A 21,114-nucleotide genomic window follows, 5' to 3' on the forward strand; every position below is an offset into this window, starting at 1 on the left:
GCTGATGGCCAACTTGGTCTCCTGCACCAGCCTGAAGGCCAAGGCAAAGCCAAGCTGCCTCCAGCACATGTGGACCCCAACACCACTGTGATCACCCAAGGCCAAAGCTGGGTTCAGTTCAGCCACATGGCCAGATAGCCAAGGCCAGACACAGCTTGGTCCCTCTGTATGTTACATCAATCCAGATGTGAATGAGACTCTGGAGGTTTATAGCAGCAATCACTGGATGCACCAATAAAAGACATCCCTTCAGTTAAAAGCCTTTTTAATTTGAAGCATTTATTTTAAGTGTACATCTATTACAGTTAAGAAGCAAAGATACACCAAAACCACAAGTACCCAAGAACAAAAAAAGTACAGAGGAGAAAGAAATGAGCTCAGGGGAGGGAACGGGCAGGGAGGGGGGGACCTGATGCTGCAGCTCTGTAGTGAGGAACTCCCTGACCAAGGGGTGCAACTAGGGCAGGGTCTGCCCAAGGGCTTCAGCCCCTCAGGTGGGATACAAGGATCCCGGGAGCTCCTGCATGAATCCAGGTTAATGCACAAGCTCAGGAGCTCTGACCCCCCTGTAAGCAAAGTACCAACTGCAAGTCCAGAGCAGGACAGCGACTGCGAGGTAAGCGAGAGGAGAAGGGGGACATTGAGAGCAAGTCCTGCAGGGGGGGAGCTGGAACCCAGGCCCCAGCATGGGGACCCTCTGAGTGGGTTTCATTCTGCTGGCACTGATGAGAGACAAAATGCTTCAATCCTGGGACATCCTTTCCCCCGTCCCTCGCTGGAGCCGGGACAGAGCTGAAGCCAAGTCATCTCATCAAATAACTTAAGAAAACTTAAGAAGTGTCTTAAAGAACACAGGTTTCCTTTAGCTGGAGCTGCAAGACACAGTTTTTGACTCAAATGTGGTAGCTCAGGACTTCAGGCTGTTATTTCATTCCTGGGAATGTGACTGCCTTGGAGCAACACTATTACTGTTGGTGAGCAGGCAGGGCAGGTGCAGGTTTGGCCATAAGGACTGCCAAATACCAATTCCCCCTTTCCCAACGTATCCCACAAAGTTCCTTTCAACCAGGAGCGTTTATTCCCAGCATTTAACACCTTCTGATTAAAACAGATCCAAGGAAAACAACTGACATCTCCAGCAAATATTGCACTTCAAGATTAGTGTGTGGGTTGAGCTTAAGGACTGAAAGCAGACTGACATAAGACTTCAGGCATAGCAGGTCAGCATCAAGAGCAGTGGTCCTGGAAAGGATTTTAAAACCAGATTAGTTCCCCAAGAAGGGACAAGCTGCAAGTTTACCAAAATTAGTACATTTTAATGCTCTCTGAAAGAGCTAACCCCTGTTGCAACTGCCCCATTGCTGAGCTGTCTCTGTTCTGCACAGCGTTGTAACACACCTTCAGGCAGGAAGGGGAAGACAGCAGGAGCAGAGGTTCTCTCCTAACGCACAGATTTAGTACCAAATGATCCAAAAGTAGATGGTAAAGAGGTGACTGGAGCTGGGGCTCTCAGGAATTAAAAGCACACACGCACGCACGCACACACACTTTCACACTCTAACCAACCCTGAACCCCTGATTCCAAACCCCAACAGAAGAGTTGCACCCAAGGGAGCCCTCGTGGTGGCTCCGCGGGTGGCTGGTGTGTGGGTCCCGGTCACACTGACTCCTTGGACCTCACATCTGCAGGGCAATTCTGTGCTTTTTGGACTTGGTCATTCTGGAAGAGCCACAACTCAACTGGCACATACAGAGCACCCTCATGGGTCCGCAAAGAACAATCTCTGACCAGCCACGCTGGGCTGGGAAGAGAGAAAAGAAAGAGGCTGGTTTTTGCAGGTAATGGTTTTTATCCCGGAACAGCTGGAAGATACATCCCTGAATGTGTTGCCCAGAGAGCTCTCAGTGTCTCATCTGTTAGAGATCAGAGACGGGGATGGGGAGGGGCTGGGGTTGGGACAATGCTCCACGGTTCCAAGCGGTGCACACACACACACTCCACAGCATATCCCTGAAAATCCATGGGCTGTGAGGGACCCTCCAAGTGCTGTCCATCAGAAGCCAGAGTGAAGAGTTACTCCTCAGCAAAGTCTCTGTCAATGTCCATATACGCCTCGTCGATGTAGCTAACTATGGCACAGGGGGATGTCCGGTCTGGACTGAGCAGTATAGATACAGTCTCTTTCCAGTAGGTAAAACTAATACAGGAGCTCTGTGGGAAGAGATGAAGAGGTTGGTTAGTGAGGTCCACAGGCACTGACATGCACCAGAAGACATGTCCCAAAGGCATTCAGTGGAAAGAACTGAAAATTGCTTCTTATTCAACCTGACTTGCCCAGCCCCACACCTCTGGGTCACAGTTCAGCCGCTCCTTGCAGGGCAGGGAGCAGAAGGGGCATGAAGAAGTTCCTCTTCAGGTACCTCATCTATAGGAGCCTGCCTGCACATCGCTCATGACAGCCTTATGGTTGTGTGCTGCAGTTACATACACACCAAAGAAGGGCTTTCCTTAAACACATTAAAATCTGTTGAAGCTGCCACTCAATCACTGACAAGTCAAGGAAGGAACCTGTGCAACCTCCCTTCAGCCTTCTAGGGCATATACAAGGGAGCTGTTCTTCTCATCACAGGTCATTTCTTCCTCTTCTCAGTGCTCAAGACAGACCAGCTTGAGTGGAAAACAGTGGGCTGCTTTCCTTGTATTGTATGTCCCTTGTATGTCCCCTTGCAAGCAGAGCAGCTGCCTTGTATTGGAGCAGCTGCATCAGCCTGTTTTCCTGTGCTGCCACTTCCACACCAGAAGAGAGGGGACAGTCTGGATAAGGTGCTAACTAATGTGAGAGGTGGGTTCTGTCCTGCCTCCACACCCCTGTGCAGGGCTGCTCACCTCCCCAGTCCTGCCTCTCAAACCCACCCAGCACTGGCAAGTCTCACTGTGTGCCAGACCAAGACCTAAGGTCCTGCTTGCAGGGAAACCCAGCACCCACCTTGTGGGGTCTGACTGCTTGCAGAAGGGACCTTACTGGGAAGATGGCGTGAAAAGTACTACACAAAGCTACATTTTGGGGCACAGCTTGCTCCCTTCTTGCCCTTCACAACCTCTCACTTCCCATTTTTGCCAAGTGACTAGCAGACAGATATTGCTATGACTGATTCTTGCTATGCTAAGAGGCTCACATACATTTTCTAAGCAGGTGCTGTCTTTATCCTTGTTGAGGTAATGCTGCTGCCAGAATCGCAGGAGACTGTGGAAGTTGTTCAGGATGAAGCCTGGGTATTTTTCTGTGTATTCCATCTGTTGCAAAGTGTGCAGATAAAAAGGCAGCTTTTCTTTCCTTCGGGCCAGCATTAGGATAACTAAACTTGTGTTCAAACAACTGACATTTTCCTAAAGGTAAAAATGACACAGTAGGTTAGACAAGAAAACCCCAAACCAAACCAACCACAAACCCCCCGAGATATCAGCTGTACACATCCTTACAAAACGTGCTCATGGTAAGCAAGAGGAGCTCCTACATGGATCAAGAAGGAACATGGGTCTCCTCAAGACAAGGCAGATTCCTCCCTGCTCCCAGCCCAGTTCATCACTGCACAGTATCAGCAATCTGCAAAGTTACTGTCAGCTCTTTACCTGTGTAAGTGTCTGTACATGAATAATATTAATGAGACGGAAAAGAAAGGACATTCTCATGGACATCTGGGACATATATGACAACAGGCGGCACTCTGACAGGACTTCTGCAACTGCAGCAAGAGGAAAGAGACAGTCATCAGGTGCTTAAAGTTCAGGCAGGTTGGTCCCAGCAGCATGGCAGTAAGGGCTGGTGCTCAGACTGTAGCAACAAGCATGCAGAGTGGCATTTCTCAGTCTAAAGTTTCCAAAGCCCAAACTTTAAATAACCACTTTCACTATCAAACACCCCCCCACACCACTTCTTATTCAAGGGCCTGTAGGGACAGGACAAGGGGAATGGCTTTAACCTGCCAGAGGGGAGATTGAGATGAGCTCTTAGGCAGAAGCTCTTCCCTGTGAGGGTGCTGAGGCGCTGGCACAGGGTGCCCAGAGAAGCTGTGGCTGCCCCATCCCTGGCAGTGTTCAAGGCCAGGTTGGACACAGGGGCTTGGAGCAACCTGCTCCAGTGGAAGGTGTCCCTGCCCGTGGCAGGGGGTTGGAACTGGATGAGCTTTAAGGCCCCTTCCAACCCAAACCAGTCTGGGATTCTGTGATTCTTTACCTTTAGCATCAGACTGATTCTCAAATCGGTCCAGGGACAGGGTAATGCAGCGAACAAGCATGTTTGAGTCAACCAATGAACTGTTGATCTGATTTAAAAATATCTGGAACTAAAGAGAAATATTTTTTAGTGTTGCATTAAAAATCACAACAAAACCACCATCCTACATGCACACCCATAGATGAGGTCTGAGAGAACAGCATTTCATATCCTTTTCAGAAAGGGTACGGCCAAGGGGAGTGCTAAAGCAGTTATTCTGTGGCAGAAGGGGAACAGGTCAGTTAGGAAGACCTACAAACAGGGTTTAGCAAGTAGGGTAACAGCAAGTGCCCTCCAGGTGTTTAACACTGAAAGAGAACAGTTCTTGAAGGATATTGGAGAAACCACTTTAAGTTCTGAGCACAAGCACCTAAAATGTGCACTTCAATGTAAGGCTTCAGACATGGACAATTTCCCCTTCCCTTCAGAAGGAAGAGTTCAGTTCTGAATGCCAAAATGCTCAGGGTCATTTCCTTTTTGTTATCCCCAACAAGAACAAAAGGAGATCCACACTCCAGGGCCTGCCTAAACCAGCCCAAGCCAACACTAGCAGTGAGAGCTGGCCAAAGGATCCCTACAGCAAGAACCTTAAAAACGCTATGTCAAAGGAAAATGCCAAAGTCCTGGCACCACTCAAATCTCTTCTGAAGCTGGGTCACTTCAATGAGGCCAAGATTTCATACCCTGTTGGTTTTGAAAGAGGGAAATGAGGCAGCATAGCTGCTGGGCTCTCTACTTCCTCCAGCTCCATGTTTTCCTACACTTACTTTGTACAAGCAGACAGTGCTAGGGAGGAATAAAGTGGACAAATACAGAATGACAATTAAAGAAATTATAGATTAATAAATAGGAAGCACACGCAAAGTATAAGGACAGATTCTCTAGAAGGATTGAATTCATTTATCAGAAAACCACCTGAAATTAAATAAATCTTTCTTTTAAATCCATCTCTACTTCTATCCTCCTTGGTCCTCCAGACTTAACAGTAACCAGAGAAACATTTCAGTAACAGAAGCAAGAGTATGAGGTGACTCAAAGCCTACTCAACAGCCAATGTTATATACATAAAGCATATGAAACCACTCTGCATAGAGAGCTGCCCATTCTTGATCTACATATGCAACTAAGTTTTTATAGGTAATTACATCAGCCTTGCATGTAATTGTCTGTAAATTCACATAACATCAAGATATGTCTTTCTGCAGTACCAAATATCGAGTATTTAAAGTCATTTCCATGAAGAACCCTTAAAGCTCTAGTAAAAGATTTTTTGGAGCCTGTCTCAATGTCCACAACTATCAACTTAACCCAAACCCCAGTGACTTTACAGGAAATGTTCTACCATCAACCCTGACCTTAGCCCTGCCTGCCCATGCAACAGGGCAGTGTTTCCTGAGCAGCTCAGCGCTTGCTGACTCACAAGAGCTGGGAGCATTTCTGAGAACATGAGTGTATGCAGCAACATACATGCTTGTGAAGAGTCTTTGGCAGCTCACTCAGCGTTTATGGTGCATCAAGCTCAACAATCACACCAAAATCAAATGCATTTGAGCTTTAGTGCTACGTTTGGCTGTGTTGTAATGTGTGTAATGTGACCCACTGGGCACAGCTTCTACAAGTATTTACCTTCTCATCTGTGTTGATGTACTTGTTGAACCTCTTGAATGCATCAATATTGAATTTCATCAGTTCTCCCAGAAGGTCAAAGTAACTCTGAAGCACATCTCGTGATTTGCACTCACTATCAACAATGCAGTAGAGAATATGCTGGCATGGGAGAAAAACATGTTATTGCCACAGTTTAGGCAGAGCCAGCAGTACAGCACAGAATCTGATTTAACCACTAAGACATCTATCTGCAGGTTTAGTTCTGAGATGGCAGAACTAAAGACTACAATGCACATGAGAGTTCTGTTAAATTAACATCCTGGTGATTGCCTTAAACAGGGAAAGTTCAGGTTAGACATAAGGAAGAAGTTCTTCCCTGTGAGGGTGCTGAGGCGCTGGCACAGGGTGCCCAAAGAAGTGGTGAATGCTCCATCCCTGGCAGTGTTCAAGGCCAGGTTGGACAGAGCCTTGGGTGACATGGTCTAGTGTGAGGTGTCCCTGCCCATGGCAGGGGGTTGGAACTGGATGGGCTTAAAGGTCCTTTCCAACCCAAACCATTCTATGATTCTATATACTTCATTACCTCCAGGAGTCCTCTCTTCAGCAGGAACATCTGGTCTGCATAGGAGGTGGTGCCCCGCAGAAAACTTTCAACTGCCCTCGCTTGCCAGAACCTGAGAGAAAGAAGAAAAGAGTTTTTAATTTGGAGCAAGGGGAGTATTTATCACAACTATCATTTAAATCAAATTTCCTGATCTGTTTCATTCCAATCTGCAGCTGGACCTGTTGATCTTGTAGAAAGTCAATGACTATGCTGGGTATGAGGTCCAACGCAAGCTCTGGCATTCTCCCTCACCTGCACTACCATAGTGGCCAAGTGCAACAAAGCCAGATCTTTTCATAGGTTATCACTTTCAATGGCTATAAGCTGTATGAAAACACACTGACTTCCCAGTCAACTCAAATGAGTTCCAGTGCAAAGTGAACCCACCTGAAGGAAGATTCAGCTGGTTCCTTCTTCATGACCTGAAGCAGTCTGGTCAACAAACCCCTTTTCCCATCGCAGACAAGACTCCTAGAGCATGTGAGGAAATCACAGCGTGAGTGGAAGGGCTGGCAAGTTCTGTACCTTGTAGAACACTGAATCCAGTCTCTTCTCCAGAGCTTCTAATAATCAAAATCCCAGTATTAAATATACAGTACAAATACTCATTGCTAGTTCTACCAGTGGAAGTTCTCCTCACTGCCTTTGATGAACATCTGCAATAAATAGCTGCAACGTGGCTTCCAAACAAACCCTGAAGAAAAATGATTCATTTCCTCTCAAAATCTTAGTGATTTGAGAAATAGCAATTCACAGCTTGTAGGAGTTAAGAGGTTAGAAGAAAAACCCCACGTATACCACATTTGTGCTTAGGAATGAAAGAAACAGAGGCCTTTTTTGCTCAATAAACGTAAAGGAAGCTCCAAGTTCTGTTAAGGAGACGAAGCAGAGTATGGAAACCTAAATGCTACATGAAGTAGCCTTCTGCATGTAGCACTAAAAGTACAGAGGCTGTAGAACTGCAATACTATTTGTATTAAATAGCATCCTCGCTAGAGCATCTACCTACAGCAACCTTGTGCAGAAGCAATGCCTTGATCCATCCCTGGCAGCATTCAAGGCCAAGTTGGATGGGGCTTGGATCACCCTGCTCTAGTGGAAGGTGTCCCTGCCCGTGGCAGGGTGTTGGAACTGGATGAGCTTTAAGGTCCCTTCAACCCAAACCAGTCTGTGATCTCATGTATCAGGAAAACCAACATGGAAACAAAATGCTAAGGGTGAAAAAGAAACCAAGTTTAGGCCAGAAACCGAGCAATGCTGCCTGTCAGGCGACACAAGCCACCCTGCAGGGCAGAACGAGGTGCTTCAAGCTGCACTCTCCCATTCAAAACACCCCAGCAAGCAGGTTCAGCAGATGCACCCAGGTTAACTGCCATGTACTGTACCAGCATCCTTGCTGGGCAGTCAACAGCCATCTGACAAAGCCCTTGTGGGAAGTGGTTTTCTTGCAGTGCGATAGTCTGTTCTCACTAACACTTGAGAGATGAGAAACTCTGCAGGCTGGAAGAAGCTATTTACACCCTTGATCCACCCCCTTTAGTGTGCTCCTAACTGGGTGAATTCTTCCTCCTAAATACTCGCTCCTTTTTGAACAAAGCCAGAAGGGTACCCATGCTTCAAAAAGAAGGATCTGAGCAATACAGACACCATTTCTTCCCAATTAGGCAGAGTATTATAATAATTCTCATCTAGAAATCCTCTTAGAGAATTCCCTTTAGAAGTGAGGTAAACCTGCTCTGGGAGCCCAGGGCCCTGCTGATACTCTGGGAGTATTCTGACAACTAAAGTCTGCAAATATTTCACTTTGGGAGGTTTGTACATCAGAATCGTGTATTAAAGAGCTTATTAAATCAAAATACTCAATCTAACAGGCATTCAAATCTAACACTAGAGATCCAGTAAGTGGTTTAACATGTTAATCTAATTTAGCTTATTCTAGTTATTAGCTGCTCTTAAAATAAAGGCTCTGAGCAGATCTGTTTGTGCAGACTGGAAATGGATGTTGTGTGTGCACAGACTGCTCCTGAATCTCTAACCAAGATTTATTAGTAGCAGCAATTCATGCACTGGGGGGGATCTCAGTTTACTCTCCAGGTCTGACTGTAGTGCCCGTAGTGAGAAGGGCCAGACAAACAGGCCTTTGGAAAGCACATCATGATGAAGTCTGGGCCACAAACTCAAACTCCCTCTTTTAGGTTGCTTCTGTTTTATAAAGAGCCTTACTCTGAGCACAAGCACATTTTAGCTTCACTAATGACCATGAATATTATACAAACCCAGCCACTTCCTGCCGAAATACTGCAACTAAAGCAAGTGTCTTGGACAGAAGGACCTCAGATAAACCAGGTGACATCAAACCTCCAATGTAAGTGCTTGCAAAACTCTAGAAGCTGCTGCCCTAAACCCTTTCTCCCTACTCACCTGTCTGTGTTGACAACTGCATCAACTTCAGGGATGTTGGCTTTATGGGAGATTGCACTCAGCTCGTTGAGTTCCTGACTGTTTAAAAGCAGATACTTGTTCCTACAGCAAGACATTTGGGGAGTAGGGGAGAAAAATATGATGAATTCAAGAGGCAAATGTGCAATCCCATGAAGAGTAAAGCCACACAGCCATGAGGGCTGCAGGAACAGGCAAGCACCTTCCACTTCTCTGACTCTGCTCCCCTTGCCACAGCACACTCCCAATGCAGGCCAGCTACCTGCTGTGTTGTGAGCCTCCTCCCAAACCACCAAATGCCAGTTTCAACACTGACCACCTTGGAGATGGTGGTTCTTTGCTGTTCAGGATCTTATGGTTTGGTTTTTAAAAATCTCAGCAACATTTTGCTGAATTGCAGAAGACTTAAATCAACTTTTTCCACAGCTTCCTACAGTTTTTCTCTGACTTACAGTGAGCATGCTCTTTATCAGTAGTAAATCTCAGTTAGAAAGCAGAAACTGCAAAAAAGTCCTCAATCATCGTGGTATTTTACTACTCTGAGCAAAGTGTTTACTCTGGAAAGATTAAAAAACTTCATGATAGGTAGAAAATAGAACAGGAATGGATACAAACCTCAGGAATTTGCACGGAATTCGTTATCAAATACAAAACTTTTCCTAATGAAAATCAATTAGTTTATTTGTAAAGTAAATTAAATGCAGACCAAGACTGACAAAGTAGAAATGTAATCCACAGGCTCCCTTTGAGGGACTCCCTGCCCAATGCCAGTGTGCTCCCTTAGAGCCCTCCAACTTCAAAGTGCTCAGAATCAACCACAAAGCTGTATCTTCAGGAACCCTATGGGAGCACAGGATGCAGTGATGAGTGTGAGGGTGTGCAAAGAGAACCTATTCATCATACATAGCAACTACACAGAAGATAAATTGTTAGACCAGAAAGGTGATGGGGATGACTTCTTGCTTCAAACACTGGCTTCCAGACAAGTGCCCACTGAGGCTGTCACATGGAGCTTGGATCTGGATCAACAGGTTTCTGTAATGAAAATACAGCCTCTCTCCCAGGCAACAGTCCCCCAAGTTTGGGTTTATACACAGTCTTACTGCATATTAGTACAGAAGTACTTGCTCTCACCTTGTCCTCAGCTAACTCAGCAGACCTGTGAGTTCATGTAACTCTTTATTTAAAACCCCTAACCAGATTCCACACATTCCACTTGCTCAAATGTTACAGCTGAAAGCTCTGTTTAAACAAGCCTGAGATCTTTGCAGTGGTCACTGTCGTGGTTTGAGCCCAGCTGGTAACTCAGAACCACACAGCCGCTCGCTCACTCCCCCCCCGCCCCCCCTTTTCTTCCTCCCCCCGCTCCCGGAGGGATGGGGAGGAGAATGGGAAGAATGTAACTCCCACGGGTTGAGATAAGAGCAGTCCCGCAACTAAGGTATAACACAAAACCACTACTGCTACCACCAATGATAATAACGATTAGTGAAATAACAAGGGGAGAGGATACAATTGCTCACCACCTGCCGACCGATACCCAGCCCGACCCGAGCAGTGATCTGGGCCTTCCGGGTAACTCCCCCCGGTTTATATACTGGGCATGACGTGCTGTGGTATGGAATACCCCTTTGGCTAGTTTGGGTCAGGTGTCCTGTCTCTGCTTCCTCCCGGCTTCCCCTCCTCCCTGGCAAAGCATGAGACTGAGAAAGTCCTTGGTTGGAATAAACATTACTTAGCAACAACTAAAAACATCGGTGTTATCAGCGTTGTTCCCAGGCTGAAAGTTAAAAAACACAGCACTGCACCAGCTACTAAGCAGGAGAAAAATGACTGCTATAGCTGAACCCAGGACAGTATCCACCCCTTATTCCATACCATTCACGTCATGCTCAGATCCCACATCTCTCAGCACACCATCACCCCTGTCCCATATATACACATATATATACACCCACACCCACACACAGAGAAAGATATCGTTCCCTAGTCCATGGACCAATCCCTGTAAAATTGCTGAACTCATCCAGTCCATGATGTCAGGCTCCATCTCTTGTAATAGTCTTTCAGGGCAGGAGGGACGGTACATAGTGTTGGGTTGTTGCCTGCTGATGATACCGCCAAACTCATCTGGTCACTGCTGAGCTCGTCTGGTTTCCTCAAAATTCATTCTTTGTTGAGGTGATGATCGGAGGGAAGTCAGGGTCAATGGCTGGTGACCTGAAGATATCTAGCTGGTGGGCTATAAAAGTGTTATAGAGCAGGCAACAGCGTACAATTGAGTTCATTGGCTGTTTTCCCCCAAAATCAAATCCCCTTGAGGTACACATCGGACTTCCCCATCTTCCCGCATTACCCACCAAGTATATCCAGGTCCCTGAGCAAAAGCAACCCCACGAGTGGGTTTGCCTTTACCTGAAGCAGGAATAACCCAGACTGTCTTCCCCAACAAATTCTTTATGTGCACCACAGGAACTTTATCCCCCTCTACAGTACGTAAAAGTTCTGATTGGGCTGGGCCAGCCCTGTTGGCAGATCCCCTACTGTTGACCAACCAGGTGGCTTTTGGTAAATGTGTATCCCAGTGTTTGAAAGTCCCACCACCCATTGCTCTCAGTGTAGTTTTTAACAGCCCATTGTACCGTTCGATTTTCCCAGAGGCTGGTGCATGGTAGGGGATGTGATATACCCACTCAATGCCATGCTCTTTGGCCCAAGTGTCTATGAGGTTGTTCCGGAAATGAGTCCCATTGTCTGACTCAATTCTCTCTGGGGTGCCGTGTCGCCACAAGACTTGTTTCTCAAGGCCCAGGATAGTGTTCCGGGCAGTGGCGTGGGACACAGCATATGTTTCCAGCCAGCCGGTGGTTGCTTCCACCATGGTAAGCACATAGCGCTTGCCTTGGCGGGTTGGTGGGAGTGTGATGTAGTCAATCTGCCAGGCCTCCCCATACTTGTACTTCAGCCATCGTCCTCCATACCAGAGAGGCTTTAACCGCTTGGCTTGCTTAATTGCAGCACATGTTTCACATTCGTGAATAACCTGGGCAATAGTGTCCATCGTTAAGTCCACCCCTCGATCACGAGCCCATCTATATGTTGCATCTCTGCCTTGATGGCCTGAGGTGTCATGGGCCCACCGGGCTAAAAATAATTCACCCTTATGTTGCCAATCCAAGTCCATCTGAGCCACTTTAATCTTAGCAGCTTTATCCACTTGCTGGTTATTCTGGTGTTCCTCAGTGGCCCGACTCTTGGGTACATGAGCATCTACGTGGCGTACCTTCACCACCAGGTTCTGCACCCGAGCAGCGATATCTTGCCACAATGCAGCAGCCCAGATGGGTTTACTTCTGCGTTGCCAGTTGCTCTGCTTCCATTGCTGCAACCACCCCACAGGGCATTTGCCACCATCCATGAGTCAGTATAGAGATAAAGTACTGGCCATTTTTCTCGTTCAGCAATGTCCAAGGCCAGCTGGATGGCTTTCACCTCTGCAAATTGACTCGATTCACCCTCTCCCTCAGCAGTTTCTGCAACTTGTCGCAGGGGACTCCACACAGCTGCTTTCCATCTCCGATGCTTTCCCACAATACGGCAGGACCCATCAGTAAACAAGGCATATTGCTTTTCACTCTCTGACAGTTCATTATATGGTGGGGCCTCTTCAGCACGCGTCACCTCCTCTTCTGGTGACATCCCAAAATCTTTGCCCTCTGGCCAGTCCATGATGACTTCTAGAATTCCTGGACGACTGGGATTTCCTATTCGAGCTCGTTGTGTAATTAGTGCGGCCCACTTACTCCATGTAGCATCAGTTGCATGATGTGTAGAGGAGACCCTGCCTTTGAACATCCAGCCCAGCACAGGCAACCGGGGTGCCAGGAGGAGCTGCGCTTCAGTTCCAATCACTTCTGAGGCAGCTCGAACCCCTTCATAGGCTGCCAGTATCTCTTTTTCAGTGGGAGTGTAGCTGGCCTCGGATCCTTTATATCCCCGACTCCAAAAGCCAAGGGGTCGACCTCGAGTCTCCCCTGGAGCTTTCTGCCAGAGGCTCCAGGTAGGACCATTCTCCCCAGCTGCGGTATAGAGCACATTTTTCACATCTGGCCCGGCCCGGACTGGTCCAAGGGCTACTGCATGAACTATTTCTCGTTTAATTTGTTCAAAGGCTTGTTGTTGCTCAGGGCCCCATTTGAAATCATTCTTCTTCCGGGTCACGTGGTAGAGAGGGCTTACAATCAGACTGTAATTTGGGATGTGCATTCTCCAGAACCCCACAACACCTAAGAAAGCTTGTGTTTCTTTCTTGTTAGTTGGTGGAGACATTGCTGTTATCTTGTTGATCACGTCTGTGGGGATCTGGCGGCGTCCATCTTGCCATTTTATTCCCAAAAATTGAATCTCCTGTGCAGGTCCCTTGACCTTATTCCGTTTTATGGCAAAACCGGCCTTCAGCAGGATTTGGATTATTTTCCTCCCTTTCTCAAAAACTTCTTCCGCTGTATCACCCCACACGATGATGTCATCAATGTATTGCAGGTGTTCTGGAGCTTGCCCCTGTTCCAGTGCAGTCTGGATCAATCCATGGCAGATGGTAGGGCTGTGTTTCCACCCCTGGGGCAGTCGGTTCCAAGTGTACTGGACGCCCCTCCAAGTGAAAGCAAACTGTGGCCTGCATTCTGCTGCCAAAGGGATTGAGAAAAATGCATTGGCAATGTCAATTGTGGCATACCACTTGGCTGCCTTTGACTCCAGGTCATACTGAAGTTCTAACATGTCCGGTACGGCAGCACTCAATGGTGGTGTGACTTCGTTCAGGCCACGATAGTCTACTGTTAATCTCCACTCTCCATTAGACTTTTGCACTGGCCATATGGGGCTATTAAAGGGTGAGTGGGTCCTGCTGATCACTCCTTGGCTCTCCAGTCTGCGGATCAGCTTATGGATGGGAATCAAGGAGTCTCGGTTGGTGCGGTATTGCCGCCGGTGCACTGTTGTGGTCGCAATTGGCACTTGTTGTTCTTCGACCTTCAGCAACCCCACAACAGAAGGATCCTCTGAGAGACCGGGTAAGGTGGACAGCTGCTTAATTTCCTCTGTCTCCAAGGCAGCGATACCAAAAGCCCATCTATACCCTTTTGGGTCTTTGAAATACCCTCTCCTGAGATAGTCTATGCCAAGGATGCATGGAGCCCCTGGACCAGTTACAATGGGGTGCTTTTGCCACTTCCTCCCAGTCAGGCTGATTTCAGCTTCCAGCATAGTTAACGCTTGGGATCCTCCTGTCACTCCAGAAATAGAAATGGGTTTCACCCCTTGATACCTTGATGGCATCAGAGTACACTGTGCACCGGTATCTACTAGAGCCTTATACTTCTGTGGGACTGATGTGCCAGGCCATCTGATCCACACAGTCCAGTAAACCCGATTATCCCTCTCCTCCACCTGGCTGGAGGCAGGGCCCCTCTAATAGTGATCACAAAATTCTCCACTTCTGTCTTGTAGAAAGGGATTAGTATTCCTTATCACAGGAGCTGGAGTAAAATCAGCTCTTTCGCTCCATCTGGGAAACTGCTCGCCAGAGACTGGAGCAGCAGCTTTCCTGGGAGGATCATCCTTGACCATTGTTCTCCTCTTCAGTTCACGCACCCGTTGCTCCAGAGCTGAAGTAGGTTTTCCATCCCACTTTCTCATGTCTTCTCCATGATCCCGCAGGTAAAACCATAGGGTGGCCCGTGGCGTGTACCTCGTATATTTTCTTTCTCGAGCAGTAGGGCGCCTTCTGTTGATAGCTGAGACATGGGTTGGTACGCGTGGAGAGCTGGATAGATCGGATAAATCGTCTCTCAATTGTTTGAACTCCTGGGACAGTTTTTCCACAGCTGAAATGATGGAAGGGGTGAGATTGTCTTCGAACTCTCGGAGTTGACGAATCAGGAAATCCACTGTTGGTGATACTCCGTCATTCCAGGTCATTGATGCCAATGTGTGGGCATATGATGATGGCGCACTCCGTGTAAGTTTCCGCCACATGGGTCGTGTACATTCGACTTCATCTGGGTCTACGGATGTGTTCCTGGAATCCGGCCTACGATAGATCATCTCTATAATGGCTGATTCCCTCAGGGACTGGATGCCTTTCTCTATCGTGGTCCAGTTGGCTGAGCGATTCGTAATATCGTCTTTGTAGGGAAACCTTTCCTTCACAGCTGCCAGGAGCCGCCTCCAAAGACTGAGGGCTCGCTTCTCTCTTGCAATCGCTTTGTCAATTCCTCCTTCCTTAGCAAGTGATCCCAGCTGCTTGGCTTCCCTACCTTCTAGTTCATGACCGTCGGCCCCATTGTCCCAGCACCGGAGCAACCAGGTGACAATGTGCTCCCCTGGAAGACGGGTGAAATCTTTTCGCATATTCCGTAGTTCGGTTGAGGTCCGGGGTCGAGAAGTGACCTCTTCTTCTTCTTCCTCTTCCTCTGACCCACGTAGTAGTAACTCTTGTTCAGGTGCTGTTGCATATAGTAATGGCACTGGGTCTTCATCTTTCTTCGCTTCACGGGTTGCTCTTTGTGCCTTTCGTTTGCTTTTGCTTACAGGGGCAACAGACATTGTCACAAACTGGACATTTGGTTTAGCTGCAGTGTTTGTCACTGTGGTTGGAGTGGCTGCAGTGTCTGCCACTAGGATTGGAGTGGTTGCAATGTCTATTGCTGGGGTTGGTGCAGCTGTTGTGCTTGGGAGTTGAGTAACACCAACAGCTGCATTATCTGTTGCTGTCGGGGTTTGAGTAGCTACTGTGCTTGTCACTGGGGTTGGTGTAGCTGCAGTGCTTGGAGTAGCCATATTGTCTGTTGCTGTCGGGGTTTGAATAGCTACTGTGCATGTCACTGGGGTTGGTGTAGCTGTGGTGCTTGGAGTAGCTATATTGTCTGTTGCTGTCGGGGTTTGAGTAGCTACTGTGCTTGTCACTGGGGTTGGTGTGGCTGCGGTGCTTGGAGTAGCCACATTGTCTGTTGCTGTCGGGGTTTGAGTAGCTGTTGTGCTTGTCACTGGGGTTGGTGTAACTGCTGTATTTGAAGTTGGAGTAGTTGCGTTGTCTGTTGTGGTCAGGGTTTGAGTAGCTGTTGTGCTTGTCACTGGGGTTGATGTAGCTGCTGTACTTGGAGTAGCTGTGTTGACTGTTGTGGTCAGGGTCTGAGTAGCTGTGTGGTTCTGAGCCCGGCTAGCTCAGTCGGTAGAGCATGGGACTCTTAATCCCAGGGTCGTGGGTTCGTGCCCCACGTTGGGCGCCAAAAAAGAACTGTCGTGGTTTGAGCCCAGCCGGTAACTCAGAACCACACAGCCGCTCGCTCACTCCCCCCCCGCCCCCCCTTTTCTTCCTCCCCCCGCTCCCGGAGGGATGGGGAGGAGAATGGGAAGAATGTAACTCCCACGGGTTGAGATAAGAGCAGTCCCGCAACTAAGGTATAACACAAAACCACTACTGCTACCACCAATGATAATAACGATTAGTGAAATAACAAGGGGAGAGGATACAATTGCTCACCACCTGCCGACCGATACCCAGCCCGACCCGAGCAGTGATCTGGGCCTTCCGGGTAACTCCCCCCGGTTTATATACTGGGCATGACGTGCTGTGGTATGGAATACCCCTTTGGCTAGTTTGGGTCAGGTGTCCTGTCTCTGCTTCCTCCCGGCTTCCCCTCCTCCCTGGCAAAGCATGAGACTGAGAAAGTCCTTGGTTGGAATAAACATTACTTAGCAACAACTAAAAACATCGGTGTTATCAGCGTTGTTCCCAGGCTGAAAGTTAAAAAACACAGCACTGCACCAGCTACTAAGCAGAAGGAAAATGACTGCTATAGCTGAACCCAGGACAGTCACTTAAGTGGGAATATCATCTACAGAGATTTTATTGGAAAACCTGGAGTGATTCCTGGGCAAACAACGTCCTGCATGGAGGATTTACAATAAGTCAGCTTTACCCTTCTGCTTACAGTATTTCCAGCAGTTCCCCAGTCTCAAAGCTAATACTGCACAATCAAAAAGGCTGGTATTTCCATCCAGTACTAGATAAAACCTACACGAAGTATCACTGTAGATCTGAGCAGCTAGGCAAGCAGTGCTGTATGCCTCAAAGGCAGATGTTTGTAAGCAATAGACCACCACCTTGCAGGACTCAATTAGAGCAACAGGACACTGTACTGCAAGATATGATTCTACATGTCAGAACAGAGCAAAGAGTACCTCTGTAGCAGCAGTACAGCATTTAGAGATCACTATTCCAGCAGACCCAACCTTTGCAAGTATGCCTTTTGAAGGCAAACAGAAGCTTTCTTCCTATTTCCAACCTAGCTTCCCAATGGCTAGCTGACAGATAATTGTTCCTTTAACATTTTCCCATCCAGTTTCATCAGGTTTTTTCTATTGCTGGCATTCAGACAGCAATCATGTCTTCCCAGCCTTTTGAAAAGGCAAAGGAGTCCTGATTAACCTCTTCAGAGGTTGCCTTTCACCTTGATCTTCCAACCTGAACATGTCCTCACAGGGTACGTGTGCTCTTGCGAGCACACTGGCTCACTACCAACTCTCAGGGAGAAGACAGATAAAGAGCAGCATGAAAGCTGCCTCCCTATTCCCTCAGCCAGAAAGTGCTCACTCATCGTATAAACGTTTCAATTCATTGCAACACAAAGCAAAATGGGCTATTTTAAATCATCAACAGACATATTAAGACATGCCCACTGCAAGCACGTTCTTAACCTCTTCACAGCAGGAGCTGAAAGGCACATGAACATGGAATCAAGTTTAAGGACAGTACAATGTTCCATGCTTGCGACACCCACTGTAACTGCAACCAAACACACCGAGCCTCAATCTCCCACAGCTTTTCATACTCACTCATGGTGATCACTAAAGCTCTGAAGAAGCCTCAAGAACTGGATCTTTAAAGTAATGTCCTAAAAAAAGAGACAAGAAAGGACAACAGATTTTGCTTTAGTATTTGTGGATATCATTAGTTACCAAAGCCGACGTGAAACAGCTGAACTGAAAATCTATCCAAACCAAACCCGCTTGGGCAGCGGAGCAAGCGACCTGCATAAATGGAGAAGGCTGCACTTTGCAGGCTTCCCAAAATAGAACAGAAGTGGAAACTGCCTCCAAGCCTGTGCATGTAATGGTTAATAATTTCCCACCCCCCAAAAAGACCGGACTGTGATTCATTTTGTGTTCTGTGCCTCTCCTTGCTAGACCCACTAGCTATCATGCCCTTAATTCTGGTCACCTTCCACCTTTGGCCTCCAGGGACCACAGAACTTACCCTTTCCCAGTTCCCAAACTAATGGAGAGTGAAGAGGCTAACTTGCCAACATGAACCGAAGATAAAGAGTTAAGCAAAACCAAGTAATTCATCAAAAATACATGAACGCACATCTCCATTTATTATCCAAGCACCCAGTTACTCAATACAGCTGCCCAGAAGTAAATGATAGGATAAAAGTCCAATATAACATTTAAGAAGTTACTCACTGGGCTACAATCACAATTCTGGTTGTGTCCATGCAGAACCAGGGCTGATGCTGAATGCTTTCTCCAGATCAGTTTGTCAAACAAGTTATTGAGGCCAGGAATCAGTTTGAACTCTGCTATCATTTTATGAACCTGGAAAGCAAGAGAAGCACATACCCCATATGGACAGAACAGTCTGGTAAACAGATGGGCACAATTATGTCATCCTCTGACAACAGAAAGAGTGAATTCCTTTAGCAAACAGCATGTGTTTGTGGTTACATGCACACTGACCATGGCGTATCACTAGAGCAGTTTCCATTTGGTGGAGATGGATAGACACCAGACATTTTGGGAGAAAGCTGTTACCCAATGCTTCAGTTAACCACCCTGCCCCTCTGGAAGCACAAGTTTTCATTCCTATTTTTGTTCACAGTGTAGTTGATTGTTCTTTTGATGGTTATAGCCCCATCTATATGGAAATCACATTCCTGCTGCTGGACATCTCCAAGTATCACAGCTGAGGAAGCATGCAGCTCCTTCTCACCTCAGCCACACTACCCTGACTGACTGCAAAGCTTGGAGCCCCTTGGTGCTCCCTCACTTTAAAATGCTCTCAAACACTTTGGTCTAGTCACAAGCCTCCAACAGCAGCAGCTCTGAGGAATCTCTCTGAACAAAGCACTCCCTACAGTCCCTCAGTGGCCAGCGTGGCACAAGCACAACAGACGAAACCAAGTGTACAAGCTGCATCTATAAAGCTGCATTCTTGCGGTGAAATCAGGCAGGGATCATTATCTGACTCCATACAATGGGAAAAAACCTCCTCCCAACAGATCCATGCTCTGGTAGTTTTATGCCCAACAGAAACAGTACTTCTAAAAGCAATGACAACAGGATTATGAGTTTCTTATGGCACTGACTGTGGTTCCTGCAAGAATTGCTAGTTTCCTCTGGTTACTGTTGAGTATCCACTGTAGGTTCAGAGTGAGCAGGTTAGTTATGTTTGGGACTGTACTACAAAAGCACTTCTGTTTTAAATTCAGATTAAGAGATTTAAGAGACTGCCTGTGGTATTTGTGACTCCTAAACGGCATGAGGTTATTAGTAAAGAATAAAATACTCAAAGACAAATGCGCTCAAGCAGCAGCCCAACACAGCTATTCTTGCCTAATACAAGAGCTCTTCAACAGCTCAGAATGATCTGATCCTCCCAGTCTCTAGGGCATCCAAACACCCTACTATTCCAAGCTGCTCTGCTAGCTGAGCAGGCTGCCAGAGCTGGAAATCTGTCAAAACTGCACCAACAGATTGCTTTTCTTTTCCCTTCACAATATGCTTTTGACCAGTTTCTATCAAACTACAGCCAAGCTACAGTGACTGGTTCTCCATAAGCCTGTGGAAGGCAGGGAACAAGTTATTTTCCATTCGGAAAGCAAGAAATGCAAAAGGAACAGATGAGTGGGATTTCTGGGCAGCACCTAGTGCAGACAGCCCTGAAGAGTGTCCTCCCAGCTGAGAGTTTAACACCATGCTCACACTCAGCTGAGACATGGGAACCTATTGCAAAAACCACTCCGTCACCCCAGAGGACTTCCAGAAGTGAAAGCAGCCAGGGAAGGGGAGGGATGGATGGGTTCTGAGCAGGTCACCAGTGCACCAGGAAGGGGAAGAACACCTAACTGCAGCTCCTGAAGCATCCAGGTGCACCCACACCCTTCCTTACGCACACAGACAGGATGCTTCATCCAGGAGCATCCTCCTGCATCAGAGCAGCAGCTCTGCAGAGACTGACACCCCCCCACACACACTGGTCACACAACCTATGTCAAGCCCTGCCCAGTGGCTCGTGCTGGCTCTCAGCAATGACATTTGTTTGTGCATCCTTGTGCTGATGGGATTTACCCAGCTTTACACCCTGAGCTTTGCCTCTCATGTTTTTGTGCCCATGACCTAACTCATGAGTATTTAGGTTTCAAGAGACATCACCTTCTGCAGGAGTGACCCTTTTCAAGTGCTCACCTGATTCCTCTGTCTCCCCATGAGCAGCACGCAGAGAACATACAACACCTCCAGCTTATACATGATCTCATGCATGATCTTCATGGGCTGCGGAAGCTGTGCTCGTGTCGAGGTGTTGGCCAAGCCACTCTCATCTGAAGACTCTGAACAAGATAGCAAAGATGTAAGCCTGAGGCAGCTTCAACAGGAAAGGATTTGTAGCAGTTATTACTTGTACACTGAAACACTGCAGGTGTAAAACCAGCACATCTGCTTGAATCTTAACTAAAAATAGTGCCATGCAGCAAAGAACCAACTTAAATTAAATGCCACAGAATAGAAAATTAGAGCTGCAATAAAACAAAATTAGATTTCTTAAAATTAATTATTTTTTTCCATGGATGAAGGGCATCATCTACCTAAAATAAGCAGGATCACCTCTATGATCCTGCACCAGAAAGGACATGGCAGAAGAGGTATTAAAAGTAGGGGTGAGATTATCAGAAGCATTTACTATTTGTCCGTTCTCATTTCATACCTCAACACCAGTATACTTAGGCCACAGTTAAATAATTTTCAAGAGCCCTGTCTAGAATTATACTGCTAAGAGCAAAAACAGGATATAACAAGCCATGGCAGGGGGTTGGAACTAGATGACCTTAAGGTCCTTTCCAACCCAAA

At 47.1% G+C, this 21,114-nt stretch overlaps 1 protein-coding gene, 1 long non-coding RNA gene and 1 other non-coding gene across 3 annotated transcripts in view; 1 reads left to right on the top strand and 2 right to left on the bottom strand.

Annotated features, from left to right (window-relative positions):
- Positions 1–248: 248 nt before the first annotated feature.
- TRPC4AP (transient receptor potential cation channel subfamily C member 4 associated protein) overlaps positions 249–21,114 on the bottom strand; it is a 42,466-nt gene continuing 21,600 nt past the window's right edge. Inside the window, exons 9-19 of the mRNA XM_030502525.1 lie at positions 20,455–20,597; positions 18,454–18,585; positions 17,824–17,882; positions 8,908–9,009; positions 6,874–6,957; positions 6,466–6,556; positions 5,901–6,041; positions 4,236–4,344; positions 3,632–3,744; positions 3,182–3,388; positions 249–2,212 (exon numbers count right to left, since the gene is read on the bottom strand). Of these exons, the coding sequence (XP_030358385.1) occupies positions 2,075–2,212; positions 3,182–3,388; positions 3,632–3,744; positions 4,236–4,344; positions 5,901–6,041; positions 6,466–6,556; positions 6,874–6,957; positions 8,908–9,009; positions 17,824–17,882; positions 18,454–18,585; positions 20,455–20,597 (1,319 nt within the window). The 3' untranslated portion in view covers positions 249–2,074. The remainder of the gene's footprint in view (positions 2,213–3,181; positions 3,389–3,631; positions 3,745–4,235; positions 4,345–5,900; positions 6,042–6,465; positions 6,557–6,873; positions 6,958–8,907; positions 9,010–17,823; positions 17,883–18,453; positions 18,586–20,454; positions 20,598–21,114) is intronic.
- On the bottom strand, positions 9,580–9,938 carry LOC115614973. Its single transcript, XR_003993914.1, has 2 exons — positions 9,861–9,938; positions 9,580–9,765 (listed from the first exon to the last, which is right to left on the bottom strand). It is a non-coding gene; the product is annotated as an uncharacterized LOC115614973 (long non-coding RNA).
- On the top strand, positions 16,139–16,211 carry TRNAK-CUU. Its single transcript has one exon. It is a non-coding gene; the product is annotated as a tRNA-Lys (tRNA).

Source organism: Strigops habroptila, chromosome 13, assembly GCF_004027225.2.
Source record: "Strigops habroptila isolate Jane chromosome 13, bStrHab1.2.pri, whole genome shotgun sequence".
NCBI lineage: Eukaryota > Metazoa > Chordata > Aves > Psittaciformes > Psittacidae > Strigops > Strigops habroptila.